Raw genomic sequence first — 21,718 nt, 5'->3', positions numbered from 1 at the left:
ATTAGTGCATTCCAGAACTAAGAGTGATGTTATACAACAGCTAAGAATTGCAGTGTTGTGGGTTCAAACCCCTCTTAGGACATTGACTTTTGTATTAATGTGTTGCCATATGTAGAGTCATGGCATCATGACAACCTCTATTACCAAACTCTCATGTTTCTTCCATTTAAGTAGTCTTTGGTGCCCCATACAGACTTAGGATATATCATGGTGGGGATACAAAAACAGTAAGTAAATATCTTCTAATGAATACAGTGTGTTCTGTTTGGTGGTACTGGTAATATTAGTATCATCGACACCATTATTGAATTTTTAGTGTAATTTCACTCCCACCACTTAATACCACTTTCAAATGACACTGCTTTATGGTTCAAACACCCATCAATTAAGACTCATTAACTTCATTGACAGATTTGTGTGAACAGCTCCAATATTTTGTTAGCCGAAACTGGCAGCACTGTTGGGTTACTGATTGTGAAGATCGGACACTGACCTCAAAGGTGGCTCTTTTGTGATTCACCTGTAAATGCCTTCATTTAAACCAATGTTCTGGTAGCAATGGCAGTGCTGAGAAGCATCACTTGTTATCAGCGTGTTAAAAGGCTCTGTACAAGTAATAATAATACTGTATGTGCAATCCAAACTACTTACATCTCTCTTTCATTATTTGCAGATAATTATGGATAATCATAATAATAAAACTGAAGTGGATGCTAAAGGCAGTGGAGATGATGTGGGTGATGCACTTGGTAAACCAAAGTAAGTATATTAACCCTGATCACATGTATATCAGATTGGCCATTCCCATGTTATGAAATGGTAACATAAAATGAGAACAACCACCAGACCTTTCACTCTCGAAAAGGCATGTTTCGGTGACAACCTCTAGATCGAAGTACAAGTCACTCTACAATACGAACACACAAGCAGGCTTCAGACTTTCTCGTGTCCTGCCTGGACTGGGCTTATAAACCTGGGCTGAATGGGCCAGTTCTAAATTTTAACCTGCTCTGCAGCTGTGCCTGTTGGCATGCAGTTACGGGCTTGAGTATTGTCTGCTTTGCTGGTGTCTGGCACAGATGTCGCTGGTAATTTGAAAGCATTGTTGACACTCATGCTTTTAAGAAAGATAATTTATCAGCAACAACTGATATTTAAATCACGCGCAACTCACTGTGTTCAGTAGCAAGAAGGATTCCGAGGTGTGCTACATTTTTGTGTTGGAAAATTATTGTAGAAAACTTCTACTGTACTTCACTACATATTTTGTTAATAGAGTAAGTAACACTATGTTTTAAATTCATAGGAGTCCTCTAAGGGTTAGTGTAAAGTATTAGAGGTAAAATTATTTTCGTTTTTATTTTATTCCCTTTTAATATAGTTTTGCTATTTTGGAAGGTGACTCCGATCATGTATGTAAAGAAGAAGCTGGTAATTCATGATTGGGATTAATTTTGTTACTAAGTTATGTTCCTTTACTTAATTTTCGTTATGTTGTAGGTTAAATTCAACAATGTAGGTATATGCAAAGGCGGTAGGACCAAGAAGAAAGTGCAATAATTGCAGCTCAGTGTACCTTTGTAATGTGGTGAAAGCTTTAAATTTAGGAAAATTAAGCATTAGAAAGGCTTGGGAAGAATACAGGGTCTCTTACACGTCACTGAATGATAAATTAAGCTATCAGAAAGTAATTTCGTTATTATAAGATTCCTCACTGAGAAGAGAATAATATATTTCATTGGCAGAGTGGATAGAAAAATAGGAGAGAACTTGTATGAGAAGAAATTTCTCTGAAAAAATGTGGGAGAGGATGATACATTTTTTATACTTCCTTCCACTGAAGTAGAATTGCAGATATTTCGAAAGGTGGCACCACAAACCTTGCAACATTCTTTAATATTGAATTCTACGATATTAAGTAATTTATGATTGTGTTTTAATAATTATATTTTGTCATAATTATTGAAATATTCTTTAAAAACTTTTTTCAAAACTTCAATTGGTGATGGATTTCACACATTCAGCTGTATGTATCCACTTTTAAATCGTAAAATAATGTGTGATCAAATTCACTCCTGCTATTGAGGTGACAACAATTAAAAAAAAAAAAAAAAAACGAAGTTGAAAACAGTGGATGATATTTACATTTGGTAGACAGGATTCTAAAAAGTAGAAGATTACTATCTTCTATTTTTTAGAAAACTAAATCGGTGCTTCGCTAGGATGTAACCTTATATGATTAATGCTTAGAAAACTGAACATTTTGATCGGATTCACCCTGTTTTAGTAGTATTTCTGTATGCAATATATGTATGACGAAATAAATTTGTCTCTATATGCGCTTAACAAATATTAATCATAATTAATTATTTCCGTTTTTCACATATTTGATTATAGAATTTCTCGGTAAAATGATTGCTTATGATAACGATTTGTGTTTATTGTAAAATAGTGTAAGTTAGGAAATTTCACTTGATTTCAGTCAGTTTTTATGTATTCTATGTTTAATAATTATATTTTCAGGGGCCATTTCCACCATAATGTGGCATGTATGCCAGTTGATAGGAATTCGGCATACTACAACATGAATCATCCAAATAGAGGCATTGCTGTAATTTTCAATCATGAAGTTTTTGATATTAATTCTCTGAAACAACGAAATGGTACAAATGTTGATCGTGAAAATCTCCAGTATGCTCTGACTGACTTGGGATTTGATGTTAGAGTATTTGATAATTTAACAACTAAACAAATCAGAGATGAGGTGGAGAAAGGTCAGTATTAATGTAATCCAGTCCTTGGAAATATTATTTTTAATTTGTTTTAAAAACTTGACATAGACTTTCAGACAGAATGATAATGTAAGGAAAAATCGCTATGTTCTTTCAAAGATAATTGGTCATCATCAGGCTTATTTTAAGGTAATTATCTACTTTAAAGAACTGTAGTTTTTTTTTTTTCCAGAAATGAGATATTGTTCAAATTGTTGGAAAACTATGTAATATCATAAAAGTAGTGAACACCTTGTCATTTTAGGCACGAACTGCCACTGTAGTCCCTCATTTGGGTCTCTGGCCAGGGATTTCACTGAGGGAGACCAGAAATCATATGATTTTGAATATTTGGATTACCATAAGCGATATTCTTCAGTCCATTAGAACGAAACTAAACATTGGAAAAAACTACATAATGTGACGAGCCAAACATGATCTCAAATGAAATTAAATATGGTGTCGGCCAAATGCAGAAGTAAAGCCTGTTTTTCATAACACGAAAAATGAAGCTAAATTACATAAATTCCGTGTCTTACTTGGCATTACATTTAAAGACCGTAAAAGAAGACGAAATATAACATTGTACAGTATAACTTAAGATCTTTAAAAAAATAAAAATTTAGTTATTAAAACGGGATGAAAAGCTTGTGATAATTTGCATACAAATCTTTCGTGAACATTGATATTTCAAAATTTAATTAAAATTTCCAGTGACAAAAATTATAACATGTTTCGTGATGGTAGAAGGAGTAGAAGTGTTATCATGATCCACCCATCTATTCATGTATGTACTTTAATTAGAGCAAGGAACTAATGACACATTGAATACGTCAGTAAAAATTATTACTAAAATAACATTTACTTATACACTTATTAATGTATATACTCTTTTGGGCCTAAACCTTACACTAGATGATGTAGAAAATATGATTCCACCTGATCAAAAATTCAATATACTTAGTGACTTTAACAATAAACATTACCTAAAATCAATATGGCAACATAATCTACAAATGGTTTCTAAATAATGAAATTATTTTACTTAATGACAATAAAATACCTAATTGCACACATCACAATGTAAGTACAGAATCCACAAGTATATTAGATCTTTCTTTCTGCTCTTCTAATAGGCTATATATGATAATTTTAGAAACCATAAAGAATGTTACCAAAACTAAAATAAAATCAGGAAACTGGTCCAAATTTCATGGTGAAACTACAAATTTCTGTAATTTTAGTGATGTTACGTATGAAATAATACCTAAACAAAATACTGATTCCATAACTTCAGAATTACGGATATAATAATAGCAGCAAAGCATTCTACCCACTATCAAACAGCAATCCTTCAAACTTGTGAACATTTGGTGGAAAATTTGAGAAAACATAGCAGTCAGTTTGACAATAATAGGTGAAAACAAGAACTGTTGAAGATAAAATAAAGTAAAACAAAGACAGTTCATGGAACAAAAACATTCTTGCAGCCAAAAGAATCAGTTGGAAACAATTTGTTGGCTCTCAGTTATATGGAAAAGATGCAAATCCATAGAAGGCAAGGGATATGTACTTATCACCGACCTTAAAGATAACACTGGAACAATAATCATACAGAATTCTAAAAAGGAATAACTTCTGAATTCATACCAGGCCTATACTCACAGATTAACAATTCATCGTGGCCCAAATATATGAAAAAAGATTAGTAGGTATTTTTACAGATAATTATGCAAGTATTTTCCACCATAATGATATATCAGACAATTCTTTCACCAACAAAGAAATAATTTTGACAATATAACTACATAATTCTGCTACCAGAGAAAATCCATAAAAGCATGTTAATAAATGCATCTGGTAAGATTATGCTTGAAATACCCTATCTCTTCAGTAATATTCTGAAAGAGACTGCTATTCTAAAACTTGAACAAATGCTTTATAATTTCTATATTTAAACTTGTAAAGACAAATTGAAGTCTAAATCATACAGACCATTATCTTTAACAACTTGTCTTTCTAAATTATTTGAACATGTTGTTCATAAAATATTCACTTGGTGACCTGAAACTTTCAACTTTATAAGCCCATTTCATTTTGACTTTAGACCATCATGTGTCCAGTCGAAGCTTTATTATATCTTACTCAAGAAATTCTGATGGCCTGGGGTTCGATCCTTGGAGATAGCTATCCTAATTGGGTTTTTATGATTTCTCAAGTCTCTTCAAGCGAATTCTGGGTTAGTACCAATTACAAGGGCCATGACCTGTTTCTTCCCAGTCCTACAGTCCTTCGTAACATCATTTCGTTGTCATACTCTCACCTTCCATAACAGGTCGGCTGTCTGTCAGATAAATATCACAACTCGCTGTGTGTGCTCTCTGTCGAGAGGAAAGAGCATTCGAAGCAACTGCTGAAGAGTGAAAAAAGTCTAACAAAAAAAATTATGAGGGTTTCACAGGAAAAAGACCACAATAACTGTAATGAGAGATTTCGAAGCTGCTTTTGATACTACTACTCATACGTCCATTCTATTACAATCTATGAAACTTACACTCAAATGCAGAATGTTAAGATTTCTACATTCTTTTTTTACTGAAAGTACAGTTATACCTCTGGAAATGATCACTTACCGGTATCTTCACCCAAGAAAATTAGTAGTGAAATACCTCAAGATCCTGTACTAAACCCAAATCTATGTAATATAATGTTACATGATTTATTTGATGCTCTTTGACATGAGGTAAAAATAGGTATCTATGCAGATGATGATGATGATGATATGTGGAATGCTGATAAATAGCCTGATAAAACATTAAGATTTATGCAAACAGCAGTAAATAACATTAATGCTTTATATGCAAGTGGAGCATAATCATCTCACATTCTAAAACCGAATATATTGTCTTCACCATAAGGCGTAGTTTAAAAAAATTACAAACCTCACATTTATCTAAACAATCAGTAAATTCAATACAACTCCACTCCTAAGATCCTAGGATTTATTTTTTATGTAAAACTAGTATGAGAAATGTCTTCTATCATCTAATAACTTCTTCTGCTCCGAACTTTTCTTCCGTTCATCATTCCTTCCAGTGCATCCTTCAGTAGGCATTTTCTTTTTAGTCAGTTGATGTAGCCAATTTCTTTTTCTCTTCATGATCAGTTTCAGTTTATTTTTTCTCTACCTAGTCTAGCACAGTTTCATTTCTTATTGTTTGTCCATTTCTCACACTCCATTCTTCTCCATGTCCACATATCAAATGCTTCTAGTCGTTTTTCTTCACTTCATCGTGATGTCCATGTAGATTTTATAAAATAAACAAGGAAGACATGTAACTGTATATTACAGATATACTTATTGCTGAAACTATAGTTATGAATTAAATTCCTAAACCACTCTAAAAATGATTCTGCACTCCTTCTATGGTCAGATGCCATGGAATGAATGTTTAATAATTATCTAAAGACTATCTTAACATTTATACAGATGAATAACGGAACTCTGATAATGGGACATAAGGAGCAGGATATTATATTAAAAAATATCAAGAAAGTTACAAGCAACTGGTGGCAAATAACTATAACTACATGCTCACCATATCACTTATTTACTTATGCCTTTTAAGGAACCCGGAGGTTCATTGCTGCACTCACATAAGCCTGCCATCGGTCCCTATCCTGTGCAAGGTTAATTCAGTCTCTATCATCAACTTGGGAAAATAAATAAACATTTCATAAAATACTTAATATTAAATAAAGAGATGCACATTATTGCATGTCTGATATCTTAAATTTAAATAAAGGAACAATATGGAAAGCACAGAATTTTACTTGAGAACTGGCATTAATTCCAAATGCCACTTAACCTGTAATTAAATGTACTGCAGGCCCTATTATTATGTTTAATTACTCCAAAATGATTCATTGGAAGGTTAATATCACAGATTTTATTAAAAATAAAAAATGATACATCAATAGAATAAAAATATAATTTATTATTACACAGTAAATTCAATTCAACAATCATCAACAAAAAATAGGTAAATACCCATAACGTGATATTACCGATAACAACAAAAACTGTAATTCAAACTTTTTAACACTACCTCAGAACTCTGGAACTTTAGACAAAAGTTTAGGATTTTTAAGAACTCGAAAGCCTCATATTCAATGATCCAATTGGGAAATGTAAATATTGTACAGAGTGCAGTGATAGAAAAGACCTTGTTTCTGGTGTTAAGCAGAAAAAAAATTAGAATATACAGACGTCCAAGAATACCGTCAGTATAGCAGTTTAGTTATTTTTATAAGCATTGATTTATACAAGCTTTAACGTCAATGTCATATCGCATGTGTAGGAACTTTTGATATATCAGTAGCTCGTTGACTATTGTTGAGATTCTGTTTCTATTGTTTTGTTATAGATAGCTTGTGTTCGTGTATCCAAATGATTTGGATTTCGTTTTAATATGTATGATTGGTGATTAAGGCAGTGATAAAACATAGTATGTAAATGTCCAATCCCATATTTGGCTTAATGACTGAGGGAAACCATGAAAGAAAAAACCTAATCACCTTGGTCGGCTACAGACTTCGAACTCAGGATCTCCCAAATGCGAATCTGAAACATTACCATCTGAGCCATCTTGTTCGATTACAGTAGTTTTAATTAACAAGTTCTTATTGAAATTCATAAACTGGCTATTCTCGAAGTGTTGCATGCACAGACAGCAATTTGCACTCAAATATTTTGCATTTTATTTTAGCAAGTTCTCTTTCTGAATATTTATAAACCATTTTTTACATCTGAAATTATTACAGCAGAATATAACTTAACAATTAAACAAAATAAAAAGATAAAATCCCGAAGCCTAACTGCCAGTAGGCCTATACTAAAATATGTGTGAAGTTTTTTTTTTTATCTTTGGAGAAAGCTAAAAAATGCAATTCTGAGTTTCGTCCTTTGTTGTTGCTGCAATTTAAAGCCTGAACAATACGCTCCCTTCGAAACCCTCAAACTTCTAATAAATCTTTCACTTCTGTATCATCACCATAACATATAAACAGCCTAGTTTCCCCAGTAGTGTTAGTTATTTGCCACTTGGATCGCTAGCTGTATGCACACGCATGTCTGTCTGGCAAAAAAAATGCGGCAAAGTTTCCTTACTGTATGAATACCTACACTGTGGTTTCATTTTCACTTTTTTTTTTTTTTTTTTTTTAAATACTTGATTTACTTTGCTCTTTCTTTGTTTCTTAGAATTTCCTCTTTTATATTTGCAGTGGCAAGTACTGATCACACACAGTATGATTGCTTGCTGATAGCTGTTCTGTCACATGGTGAAATGGGTATTATTTATTCAAAAGACACTCCCTACAAACCAGAGTCTCTTTGGAAGCCTTTTACTGCTGACAGATGTCCAACCCTTGCTGGCAAACCGAAGTTATTTTTCTTACAGGTATGTTTAATGGAATTAAATTTAAATTTGTGTTTTAATAGTTCTAGACCTAACATATAAAACCCATTTCAATTAAGCAGAACTTGAAAAACATGACATTCTACCCAATTTTTTATTTTTAATATTTTCAGCATGGGATTTTATGCCATTTTTTAAATGTGAAACGTTTATGCACTTGACATTTTCGAAATCTGGTCACACTTTCTGTTAATACAGTGGTGATATCCAAGTGTGCTATGTCACACAAGCAATAAGAGTCATGCTGTTCTGCTCAGGTTGGAAATATGTACAGTAAATATAAAAGATTATTGAAATATTCAACTTAATTTCAATTTAATAAAAAATTGTTATTCATACACAAATGGGTCTGATTAACAATACAGGGAGTATAAAGGTAGAAATAGTTAATTTAACTTAGTCTAATTCTAAAGTACATATAGCCAGCACCACCAATTCTAACGTGTGGAATTTTTATATGGGAAGATATGATGCGGGTTTGAACTAGCTTATCAGAGCAATAGAAGGCAATTGGTTTTTGTTTATGTTTATAGTTTCGTCCACTGTGGACTGCAGAATAGTCACGAATATTGATGAAATAGTTATTTTAACAAAATGCTAGAAAATTTATTAAATAAACACTGACAAAGAAATTCTCATAACACCAGCATGAAAGTCCCTTTGAAAATAGGTAAATATTGCAACGAAAAGAGGCTACAAAATGTAGCTGTCAATACAAACTATAAGACAAGAATAAATTTGAAGTGTAGCATAAAAGTTCGACTCTTTTTATATCTGAGTAATATTTCCATTTGTTGTTAACAAGCCACCACTTGTGTATAAGCCCCACATATTTTGCCAAATTTTGTCATAAAAACAGGGGTGGGTTCTATACACGAGATATTGTAAGGAGAAGGTACTGGTGAGGGGGTTAAAAGAAGTCGGCCCACTTGCACTGCAATGATATGCATGTCAAGAAAGTGACTATTTCTTTCACTTAATTGTATTATATTTCATCGCATAATGGTTTTTCCAAGAAAGTTCCGAATTTAGACCCTATGTCCCAGATTTTTCTGAAGGCATTTTGGGATGCCAATTTGTACCAGATTTTGCCAAGATGTAATGATTTATCCCGATTTAGATTTTTGTAGTTTTATAGTCAATATTTTTAAGGAATATGAACTTTAAAGTTGGCAATATAGCCAGTTAGTTGTCACTACCAGTGTTGGTAGAGTATCTTATTCACTTCAAAATTGAATTGAATATGGATGATAGTCCATGAGCGAAGCTGACATTGCCAGTATTCCAACATGCTGTTATTGGACTGGGATATATTTCATGTAGTACCCTATACAACAAATAGTCTCCTCTCATCAGCCATCGTTTTAATAAAATATTATAAATAATAATTATAAATATTACTTACTTACTGGCTTTTAAGGAACCCAGAAGTTCATTACCACCCTCACATAAGCCCGCCATTGGTCCCTAGCAAGAGCAAGATTAATCCATTCTCTATCATCATATCCCACCTCCCTCAAATCCATTTTAATATTATCTTCCCATCTACGTCTCGGCCTCCCTAAAGGTCTTTTTCCCTCCGGTCTCCCAACTAACACTATATGCATTTCTAGATTCGCCCATACGTGCTACATGCCCTGCCCATCTCAAATGTCTGGATTTAATGTTCCTAATTATGTCAGGTGAAGAATACAATGTGTGTAGAATAATTATAAATATTATAAATAATAAATATTCTAATAAAATATAGTACTGTATATTATGCAAATATTTAATGAATGGAATATGTTTATTTATTTAAATCAATGGCAGGTACATTAAATAACAAAATCATTGTCCCATAAGGCTCATCATTTTAACTCAAGCTTCCCAATATCTCTGTTCTTCTGTACGGCTTTGCAGGGCTCAGTATGTCTAAAGATGGTGTCTGTCCATGTCGTCCCGGGAATTGCACAACATGCAAGATGGTGATGGAACTATTCCAAAGTGTTAGAGGGTTTTCCAAGGCAGTCTGAATGTTGATACTGCTGTTTTCCTTGGCCTATCTGGAATGTTATCGAGGGTAGTTTCCATGTGTTTGTGTTTAATTCTGTCTTCCAGTTCCTGATTTGAGTGGAATATGTTTACCAGTCTAAATTATGCAAAATATTTTATGGAGTCTGCTATAATGATGTATGGGCTTTAAGGGATCTGTGGCACTCGAAAGTTTGCGAACCCCTGCTTTATATCAATTACAAGTCATGCTGTATGACATCAAAGTTATGAAGAACCTTTCAGGAAACGGTGTACATGTATTATATAAATATAAATTTAATTGTATATATCGGTAAGATAAATTGTATTTGAAAAATTGTCGTTTTTGCATTTACATAGTATTTTAGTACAAATTTCGCATTTTGAGTACCTACATTTCGCTTTTTATTGCATATTCAAAATTCATTAAAAAATTATATACAGGTCGTGAAAAATGAAACTATAAAAGCATAAGCGTTTACAATCATTTTGTATTTTATCGCTCTTGCAAAAAATCACTGCCCATACCTATTATCAAAAAAGGAGCGTGATTTCTTTAAGTGGTGTTAGTAATGACTATGGTTCAGATAAAGTAGCTGTATCAGGATAAGCATCCTTGGTTGTGCGTTTTGTTTACAAACATTTACTGTTGGGAAGAGCACTCCCCACTTCCTAGCTGAAATATCAATGAATGGACAGTACAGCCCTAGTTAATATTTGCAAACAAAACACATGGACCAAGGATGCCTATCCTGATACAGCTACTTATCTGAACTGTACTAATAACATATATTGCTTTTTATACTTTCTGAATCATGCCTATCATGATCAATAACTTTTCCAGATGTGTAACTTCCATTTGTTTCTGTGTTAAGCTTAAACACTACGCCATTTGGACTGTGACAAAAATTATACTTTGCATTTCCCTGCTCGAACTTAGAATAGACATAAAAAAGAAAATTAGTTGTAGGAAAAATGCATAAAAAGTAACCTACTTTTTTAAAACATCTTAAATGACACCATATATTTTAAAAATATGCAATAAGTTGTTCTTTAGAAATATGTTGATATAAAGTGCTGTCTGCATAAAAGTAACAGTGTGTTAAACATTCATAGCAGGTAATTTTAATTCGAGTAGGTACATTGTTTAGATGTTGTGTAACAGCCTTAAGTTTCTTTCAAGGTAGAGGAAAGCTAGATAATAAATGCTGTACCATTTTTAGTGTAACTGTCATACAAATAACTCACGGGCAAATCACCAAATTTATATTTCATGTTATAATATTATCTAAAATATGAACAATTATTATTTATAAATAATACGTGACATTTCTTTCTTCATTAAGAAATTTGCAATAAAATGATACATGCATTTTCCAGTTGGTCTTCCAATTTTCATGAGAGTTGATGTTTGTTCGATGGTCAGTTTGGTTAGCTTATGGTGTAATATTTGAGTACTTCGATTGTGATTTCCAACTAATACACAACATTGACTTAGTCAGCATTTGTATGTTTAAAATTAGTATCTAGTTTTCTGGTTTGTAAGCAAGTTATTTGCCATCTTGCAGTCTAATATTTCTTTACAAATCCTCACTGGTTTGTAGAGTTTCGTAAGTGCCAGTATATTCTGAATCCATATATTTTGGTTCATTACATAATGCATAATTTGAAGACACAGAAATTCCAATCTATATAAATATTTTGCAAGGCAATCATGTTCAGTGAGCAGTCTAAATCTTAAATAATTATAATTTTAATTTGAATTATTTGTCACATTTTTAATTTCTTTTTAAATACTGTTGCTTTTCGATGACTGTTTTGTTAAATTTAAAATGTATCACACATTTTAGTGATAGACCAGCCTCATGGTCTAGTGGTCAGAGCTTCTGGCTATAGTTCATGAGGTCCCGGGTTCGATTCCCGGTTAGAGCACAGAAATTTTTCCTTAAAGGGGATTATTCCTGTGTTCGTCCATGGTCTGGAATTTAGGTTAAGTTTAGATTTAAGACCTCTCCTGGCACCACATTATCATAATCATCCTATCACATCATCAGGGTAATGTAACTCCGCCTTCCAGGCGCCCCAACCTCAGAAGTGGGTTACAATTAAGCCACGGCCAGGAGAGAAGACCAGAAATGTCGAAAACACAACCTGCTGGCATTGGATAAAAGAAAAAAAAAATTTTTTTTTAATGTTGTTGTTGTTTTCTAATGCCAGGCATTTAACAATAAAGTCATTTGACCTCTTGCACTCCAATATTTTTCAATTGTTATGGTTAGCCACTGATGCACAGATTTTGAGATGTTCTGAATCCATTTCTTGATTTGAGTTGCACAATGGACAGTTAGGAGACTGATATATTCCAATTCTATGCAGATGCTTGGCCAAACAGTCATGGCCTGTTGCCAATCTAAATGCAGCTACAGACGATTTGCGTGGTAAATCGGGAATCAACTGTGGATTATGATGCAGAGAGTTCCATTTGTTCCCTTGAGATTGTGTTATCAAATTTTGTTTGTTGAAGTCTAAGTATGTAGATTTAATCAATCTTTTCACGGAGTAATACGTAGATTTAGATTTATTTTTTAAAAATGTAATTGAGGTTGTACAGTACAAATTCTCAATATTTAAAATTTCCATGCAGACAATCATAATTTCGAATATCTATTGTAATTAATAGATACATATACAAGTTTACATTTAATCACAGAAGCAAATGACTCATTACTGTAGGAGAGAGAGATAAATATTACAATTAGATTTTGAAAAGGAGCAAATAAATAAAGTTTAAAGTCTTAAGGGTTATCACGATTGGTTTAAACATGCACTAAAACAAGACGTAAGTGCAAGTTTGAACCAATAAATTTTTGAGATTTGCGATAGATTAATTAGTTTAGGAAATTATATATTTATTCTACATAATAAACATTTGTATATAGATCTTTTGTTAAATTATTAAGTTTTATACTTTTGTGAACTATATCAATAAATCTATCTATCTATCTATCTATCTATCTATCTATCTATCTATCTATCTATCTATCTATCTATCTATCTATCTATCTATCTATCTATCTATATATCTATATATCTATCTATCTATCTATCTATCTATCTATCTATCTATCTATCTATCTATCTATCCATCTATCCATCCATCCATCCATCCATCCATCCATCCATCCATCCATCCATCTCTATATCTGTATCTATCTATCTATCTATCTATCTATCTATCTATCTATCTATCTATCTATCTATCTATCTATCTATCTATCTATCTATCTATCTATCTATCTATCTATCTATCTATCTATCTATCTATCTATCTATCTATCTATCTATCTATCTATATCTATCTATCTATATCTATCTATCTAGTCCACACCTGTGGAGTAACGGCTAGCGTGTCTGGCCGCGAAACCAGGTGGCCCGGGTTCGATTCCCGGTTGGGGCAAGTTGTCTGGTTGAGGTTTTTTCCGGGGTTTTCCCTCAACCCAATATGAGCAAATGCTGGGTAACTTTCGGTGTTGGACCCCGGACTCATTTCACCGGCATTATCACCTTCATCTCATTCAGACGCTAAATAACCTAAGCTGTTGATAAAGCGTCGTAAAATAACCTACTAAAATAAATAATAAAATAATCTATCTATCTCTATCTATCTATATCTATCTATCTATCTATCTATCTATCTATCTATCTATCTATCTATCTATCTATCTATCTATATCTATCTGTCTGTCTGTCTGTCTGAGAGAGAGATGCTGTGTAATAGATGGTGGCCAGCGATGTTTTTAAGAACTTTACTGCATGAATAAATACACTGCTATTGTTGTTTAGTCAACTGTCCTAAGACAAGTCTGAACCTCACAAGTGATACTAACAAGGCACCACTTATGAGGCAACTAGGCCGGAAGATAATGGGATAGGGTGGCCAGTTTCTTTTCCCCTCCATTGGATACATAGTCGATTAGCTACATACACTAATCAGATTTGAGATGCAGACAAACAATAATTGTTCTTCCTCTGACACTGCCTGATAATACATGTACATATCAGCCAGAACCTCAATCAGAGGCAATACTGCTATTAATCAGTCAAAAAGCATAACAGAAGAGAGGTTGTGGTGTAGAATGTACAATAAAGCAAAGTATTAACTAATTGTGAACATTTCTGCAAATATATTTTTGCAGCATTCTGAACAAAAACTTGCATTGTTGTATTGTATTTATTTACATTCCATGGTATTCGTACATTGCTGCACAGCTAGAATATGTTAAAAAAAAAAATCTTAATAGTACTTTGAAGTCTTTAATTATAGTCAATGTCTAATTTAAATGTATGCAGAAGAGTTTTACAATATAGTCTACTAGTACAACACGAAGGTTTAGTATCAATACTTAATACAAAACAGAAATATTCATGAAGCATTGTTGAGTGTCATAAATTCACTTACAGAATAGAAGGCATGAGAAATTAGGGACTTCTTTAATTTGGCCCTAAATAATCTTATATTTTGAGTTTGATTTTTTATATCCATAGGGAGGCTATTAAAAATTTTTACTGCCATATAACACTCCTTTTTGATAGCTCAATAGACTTGCTGATGGAGTATGAAAGTCATTTTCTTTTTACATTTATTTATGCTATGAACTGTTGAATTAGCCACAAAGTTTTCATGGTTACATACAAGGAAGTTTATTACTGAAAAAAAAATTGACAAGCAATGGGCATTATTTGTAGTTTTTTAAAAATAGTCCTACATGATTCCCTAGATTTGGCATCTACTATTATTCTAATTACTCTTTTTTGTAATAGGAATATACTGTTACCATCGTTAACTTTTGTACTGTTACGTGAAATTACAGGCTTGCCAAGGAGATAAACTGGATGGAGGCATTACACTAGCAAAGAGAACCCAAGTAGATGGCGATAGTGCAGGTTACAAGATTCCTATACATGCTGATTTCCTTATAGCCTATTCAACAATTCCAGGTATTCAGTTGCTGTTGTAATGTTTATTCATTCTTGATTTACACACTTTGTAACACATACATCACCAATGATATTATTAAACTTGTTAAATGACAACTTAAATATTTGCAGTATGTTAAATATTGAAACTCCTTTTTACATTGTGTGTTCTCTTATATATGTTGTTGTTTTCTAATGCCAGGCGTTTGACAATAAAGTCATTTGACCTCTTGCACTCCAATATCTTTCAAAGATATTGTCATGGTCAGCCACTGAAGCACAGATTTTGAGGAGTTCTGAATCCATTTCTTGATTTGAATTGCACAATGGGCGATTAGGGGACTGATATATTTCAATTCTATGCAGGTGCTTGGCCAAACAGTCATGGCCTGTTGCCAATCTAAATGCAGCTACAGACGATTTGCGTGGTAAATCGGGAATTAACTGTGGATTATGATGCAGAGAGTTCCATTTTTTCCCTTGAGATTGTGTTATCAAATTTTGTTTATTGAAGTCTAAGTATGTAGATTTAATAAATCTTTTCACAGAGTAATACATAGATTTAGTAACAGGTCTGTAAGTAGCAGTGCTGCCCTTCTTTGCTAAAGCATCCGCATTCTCGTTTCCCAGGATTCCACAATGGGATGGTATCCATTGGAATTCTAGAGACTATTGATAGAATAGCTGCTTTGGAGTCTGACAATATAACTGCATTTTTAAATTTACTGATGTGGCGTAGAAGATTCCTGAGACTTTCACTTATTGCAATGATTTTTTCATCAAAACTTGTTGTTCCATATCCAAGAGATCTATAAAGTGAGAAGAGAGAGCACTATTGAATTCTAGTGGGTAGTGCTATCTTCATTTGAAAGTAGGAACTGTAGCTGGATGATACAATGACTAATTTAAGGATTTTGCTTATGATATTAATTGGTCGGCTGTATAGTACTTCTGTGCACTACAAACTTAGTGTAACATAAGAAACCTAGCTGTAGTAGCCTACATAGATTCGAACGTATGTTGTCACACAAATCAGTCTATGTCATTACCTGGTTGGCTATCCCATCCTTGGCAACTGATGGGTAATCAAGAAACTTGACAACTTCATTTTAAAATCCCTTTTTTATTTGTTTTTTTCTGACAGATACGTTTGAATCTTCTGTACAAATGCTACAGTGTCTTAAGGGGTCAATTAAAATTACGTATTTCTCATTGACTATCTCCTCTTGAACATAAACAATTTGTATTTTTTTCTTAACATTATTTGTTTGTTCGCAGGTTTCTATTCCTGGCGCAACACGACCAATGGTTCTTGGTTTATACAAGCTCTGTGCTGTGAATTGCAATCCAAGGGAACTTCAGTTGATCTGCTAACACTTCTAACTTTCGTAATTCAACGTGTTGCATTAGATTTTGAGTCAAATACCCCTGGAAATTATACAATGCATCAACAGAAACAGATCCCCTGTGTTACTACTATGCTTACAAGGCTACTTTGCTTTACAAGAAAATAAGATGACCTGTTCCTGGAATGCATTTATGGTTGTTACTAAACAAATTGTTCTACACACCGAAGTATTTTATATAAATGCTTACAAGACTACTTTGCTTTACAAGAAAATAAGATGACCTGTTCCTGGAATGCATTTATGGTTGTTACTAAACAAATTGTCCTACACATCGAAGTATTTTATATAAAATGCCATTTATCATACATATAATGTATAGTTTTGTACCGGTGTTTTGTACAATGCACTGTAAGACAGCATTTTGGATATATTGTACAATATATTGTGCTCACAATATTTGGTATATAAATTTATTGAGATAAGCATTTCATGTCTGATACTTCAAGATTTGACCACATTTCTATATTTGGCACTGGAAAGGAGGAAGAGATTATTATTATTATTATTATTATTATTATTATTATTATTACTACTACTACTACTACTACTACTACTACTACTACTACTACTACTACTACTACTACTATCATTATCATCAGCAGCAGTAGTACAGTTAATTCATTTTACGAGGAATGCTGAGCTTAGTGGGATTAGTGGCACATTCACTGCATGACAATAGTGTCACTGGCTGCATGCTGTGTGACTTTGCTGCTGCTGGTTTTCAAATACGAAATATTGCGTACTTACCAATTACTTCAGTTGCTGCTGAAAATGACCTCCTCCTGCAGTGAGACACGCCCTACATCTCTTAAACAAATTATGTGCCACATCCTGTAGTTCAGCTTAAGTAATTCTTGTCACTTCAGTTCTAAAGTATGGGGATTATTTTTATACACTTTACGCTTTAAGTTTCTCCAAAGATAAAAATCACAGGATCTAGAGAGCCACAAACCTCTGCTTATTATCTAGTCTTCGAAAACTTCCTTTATTTTGTCCATTGAACATTCGGCAGTATGTGGGGTAGCATTGCCCTGTTGAAAATAACCATATTGTTTTTCGTTTGTAAGCTGGCAACGGGACTTGGTGTATAATATGTGGATTTTCATCACTCCAATATTGCACATATCGAGAACTGACATAATAATTGAGATAAAACCTTGCCTCATCAGTCAAACATTAGTTGTGGATCAAGGTGTACATTGTAAACATTTTCAAGAAACGAATTACAGAACTGTATTCTAGAGGAAAAATCTGTTTGCTTGATTTTTTGCCCAAACCTTATTTTATATGGCCAGAATTTAATTAGCTTGGTTGCTTTGTGAACTGACCCACAGGATGTTTGTTTCTTGAGTTAGACGACGAAGAGATTTCTTTAGACTTATCAATCTTCTTAATGTATCCAGCTGTTCGCTGACAACATAAAGTCCACTATAGTCCACTGTAGTCTATTCATTTGTTGCTTTTCACGAGAAATGAGGGGTATTTTGATCGGTGTTCATTATAGATGCCTGTTGCTAGTAGCCAGAGTTGGGGTGTAGTCAATATATACTGCAGGGCTGTGTCTTCTGCAACTGGTACTGATGATTTTAATTTACTTCTGTTGTGGTTTATGGATGGACAGTATAGAAGAATGTGTTCCAGATTTTCTTTAGACTTAATTCTAACTATACTTTAATATCTTCAACTTTTTCTGCAGTTAAAACATGTTTACATTCCCTAGGCTTGAAACGAACTGAACCTGTTGTATGCCACTTTTTCATTAACTTCGAAATGCAAGACTGTGTAGGAATTGTTGAATTGGGAAATTTCTGTACAAATCTACGAATGCATTTGCTATAATTGTTTTTCTTTACATAACACTCCTCTAGATAAATTCGTTCTTCAATAGTATATTATGTCACCTTCTCACAAATATATGTGTACACGACAGAAGGAGGTCATTTTCAGCAGTATCTGAAGTAATTGGTAAGTAAGCAATATTTCGTATTTAAAATCTAGCAGCAATGACGGCACACAACATGCAGCCAATGATGCTATTGTTACGCGTGAATGTGTGTCGTGCAGCCTCTAGGTTCAGCATTTCTCGTAAAATGAACAACCTGTAGTATACTTTATTATACAGTACTTTTGTCCTTTTCTGGCATATATCATTTTACTATTATGAGTCCTTCGTTTGTTTATTATCACATTATTGGATTCCAGTGGTTCACACCTGTGGAATTTATTCCTTTGGGAAGCATATTGAGCCATTCCTGTTGCTCATTTAGCATCACCCAAGGAGTATGTGTCACTTGAGGTATACCTCTATATCATGAGCAAATGCTGGGTAACTTTCAGTGTTGGACCCCGGACTCATTTCACTGGCATTATCACCTTCATATCATTCAGGTGCTAAATAACCTAGATGTTGATACAGCGTCGTAAAATAACCTAATAAAATAAAAAAAACCTCTATATCAGGCGTATTCATAATTTTTTGTGTTGAAATAAGTACTTTTAAAGATAGTTATTTAATTCTATGTCTAGCTATCACTAGTGTGGACATTAAATAAAAGTTGCGTTTGTTTGACCTTCATACAGTAGGTACTCCCTGACTGACAGCAGTGATACATGATTTACTGTCGTTTGACCTTCATTGGTACATTCCTAGCTGGCAGAAGTAGCAACACATGATTTGCTGTTGCCATCCCTTCACTCAGTTTATATGTGTCTTTCAAGCTGTTTGTATCTTCTCCATTTTATTATTTGTTTTTTTCTTGAGGCTATTTAATTTTAAAGTTTAATTCGTCCTATTTTTAGAATGGCACTTTCTACTGTATGTATGTAAAAAAAAATTATGGTTTATTTAACGAGGCTTGCAACTGTCGAGGTTATATCAGTGTCGTCAGTGTGCCGGAATTTTGTCCTGCATGAATTCTTTCACATTTCAGTAAATCTACTGACGTGCACACTTAAATGCCATCGACCTGGGCCCGCAACCTTGAGCACAGAAGGCCACTGCTGTACAGACTACACTACCCAGGCCGACTGTATGTATGGCCTACCCAGTTCACTTGTGTGATTCGGGTTCCGCATATTGTAGATAGATGCCAGAACTATGACCCATTTTCAAGTTGCACACCACTTTGACAGGTCATGCTGTGCATGATGTGTACCTGTGGAGAGTTATGTAATGTGCTAGGATGAGTGTATGTGTAGGTGGTCGTGTAAGTGTAGTGTAGGAAATATGTGATAATGATGAAGATGAAGAAGAGAGAAGGGGAAACCCAGTGCCAGCACATAGCTTACTTCTATTGAATAGCACCAAGGGGGTTGCCAGGCTGAATGTCCCTGTCCAACAGACGAATCACTATCAACAGTAACATGTGTCTTCTCTTATGCACTGCAGAGAGATTTGGGATTTAACCCAGGCGTATTGGTGTACAATCTAGTGATTAGAAGTTGTGCATTGCCACCTCTCCTAGTCCTGAGGTAGAAATTTTACACTAAAACCTCTGACTCCACCAGAAATTGAACCCGGTCCAGCTAGTCTAGAGGCAGACGCACTATCACAGAGCTAACTTGGTGGACTGGCACTTTTACTTTGAGTGGTAAAAAAAAAATTAACAATGAAAACCGATGTTTTAACTCTGAGTGGACTAATAAGAAGGCCTATGTGCCTATTTATATTACCAAATATTTCAAACTCTGAGACAATATGTCTTTTGTGTAACAAGTGCGTTTCTGCACTTAAGGAGTACAACTTGAAAATACAATATGAAAGTAAATATGAGCAAGCGTATCCAAGCATTTTGGCATTACTTATATCTGAAGTGAAATCACTGGCAGCCTCATTTCACTAGATTGGTGCTATCTTCATACACACAGCATCACAAGAGAAAGCAACTGCTGTATTCTTACATGTGTTATGGTTACTAGCAAAAAAGAAAAAAAAAAACCTTTACTGATTCTGAAGTGATAAAAGACTGTATGATAGCAGTGTCGAACGAGCTTGTTACTAAAGAAAAACCTAAATTGAGCTTGATTTCATCCATTGAACACGTTCCACTAACTGATACAAGTACAGCTTGTAGAGTCGAAATTCTCAGATCAGAAATATTCGGCATGATTCACATAAACTTACACAGAAACAATGTCCGTAGCTATAGATGAGTTGACAGATGCTGTTGATATTGCTCAGGTATGCATATTCGTTCATTATTTCGATGGCAGCTGTTTACACGAAGAATTACTAGCACTCCTTCTGTTGGAAGAGAATACTGCGAGAGAAATTATGTTTGAAAAAATGAAAAACTTGTTTACTTGAAACCTAGATTTTTAGAAGACGATATAAAAAGTTTGTGCAAATTGTTTTGGTTTTTAAATGGCAATAAAACAAGCAATGCTGTTTTTCTTTTTTTCTTGAAACAGTTTATCAGCTGTCAAAACAGGAAAAACCTCCTAGGGAAGTATACTCCATTAAAAAACAGTTTACAACACACAAATAGGTACGTATTTATTTCCATTTGTGTCCTACCATGTACTACATGTATGGAGGTCTCTTAATTCTTACAAAGAAATCCCAGAGATGTCTTATTCATAGTGTCATCTCTCATATCACTGTTGGAGAGATAGCAAAATGCAGCATTTTTCAAAAACTTCAAATGTCTGTCTGATATTGTTTTGTTCTTAAAGCGGTTTTTTTTTTTTTTTTTTTATACAAAATGGTTATTATTGAATATCCTCTATTGCTTATTACATGGTAGGTTTCATATTATTCGTAATTTCTGGATTTGTGTTGAAATTTGTCTCTTCTCTCCTAACTTTATGCAGGCACTATATAAAGTTCAGTTCCATTTCAAGCTGTTTTAGGAATTCTAAAAAAATTAAGAGGTATATGAAGAAGTAGTTTGTACTTCAGATGTAGGTTCTATGGGGGGGGGGGGAGTGGATATTGTAGTAATTGAGAAATGCAAGAAAATAAGGCTATATTATTGACCCAACAGTGTGATTCGAAAAATCTGTAAACAAAATGGATGCTGATATAGGAAAGAAACAACATACCAACTTTGCTGCACTTGCATGGTAG

General features: G+C 33.6%; 1 protein-coding gene across 7 annotated transcripts in view; it reads left to right on the top strand.

Annotated features, from left to right (window-relative positions):
• Window positions 1–17,075, top strand: part of LOC138710740 (caspase-1-like) — a 40,822-nt gene extending 23,747 nt beyond the window's left edge. For all 7 annotated transcript variants that reach the window (XM_069841817.1, XM_069841819.1, XM_069841818.1 and 4 more), the window contains exons 2-6: window positions 674–759; window positions 2,524–2,774; window positions 8,058–8,233; window positions 15,136–15,262; window positions 16,520–17,075. In XM_069841817.1, the coding sequence (XP_069697918.1) occupies window positions 680–759; window positions 2,524–2,774; window positions 8,058–8,233; window positions 15,136–15,262; window positions 16,520–16,755 (870 nt within the window). In that variant the 5' untranslated portion in view covers window positions 674–679 and the 3' untranslated portion in view covers window positions 16,756–17,075. The remainder of the gene's footprint in view (window positions 1–673; window positions 760–2,523; window positions 2,775–8,057; window positions 8,234–15,135; window positions 15,263–16,519) is intronic.
• Window positions 17,076–21,718: the final 4,643 nt, after the last annotated feature.

This window comes from Periplaneta americana, chromosome 12 (assembly GCF_040183065.1).
Source record: "Periplaneta americana isolate PAMFEO1 chromosome 12, P.americana_PAMFEO1_priV1, whole genome shotgun sequence".
In the NCBI taxonomy this organism is placed as follows: Eukaryota; Metazoa; Arthropoda; class Insecta; order Blattodea; family Blattidae; genus Periplaneta; species Periplaneta americana.
This window is presented reverse-complemented; position numbering and strand designations above follow the sequence as displayed.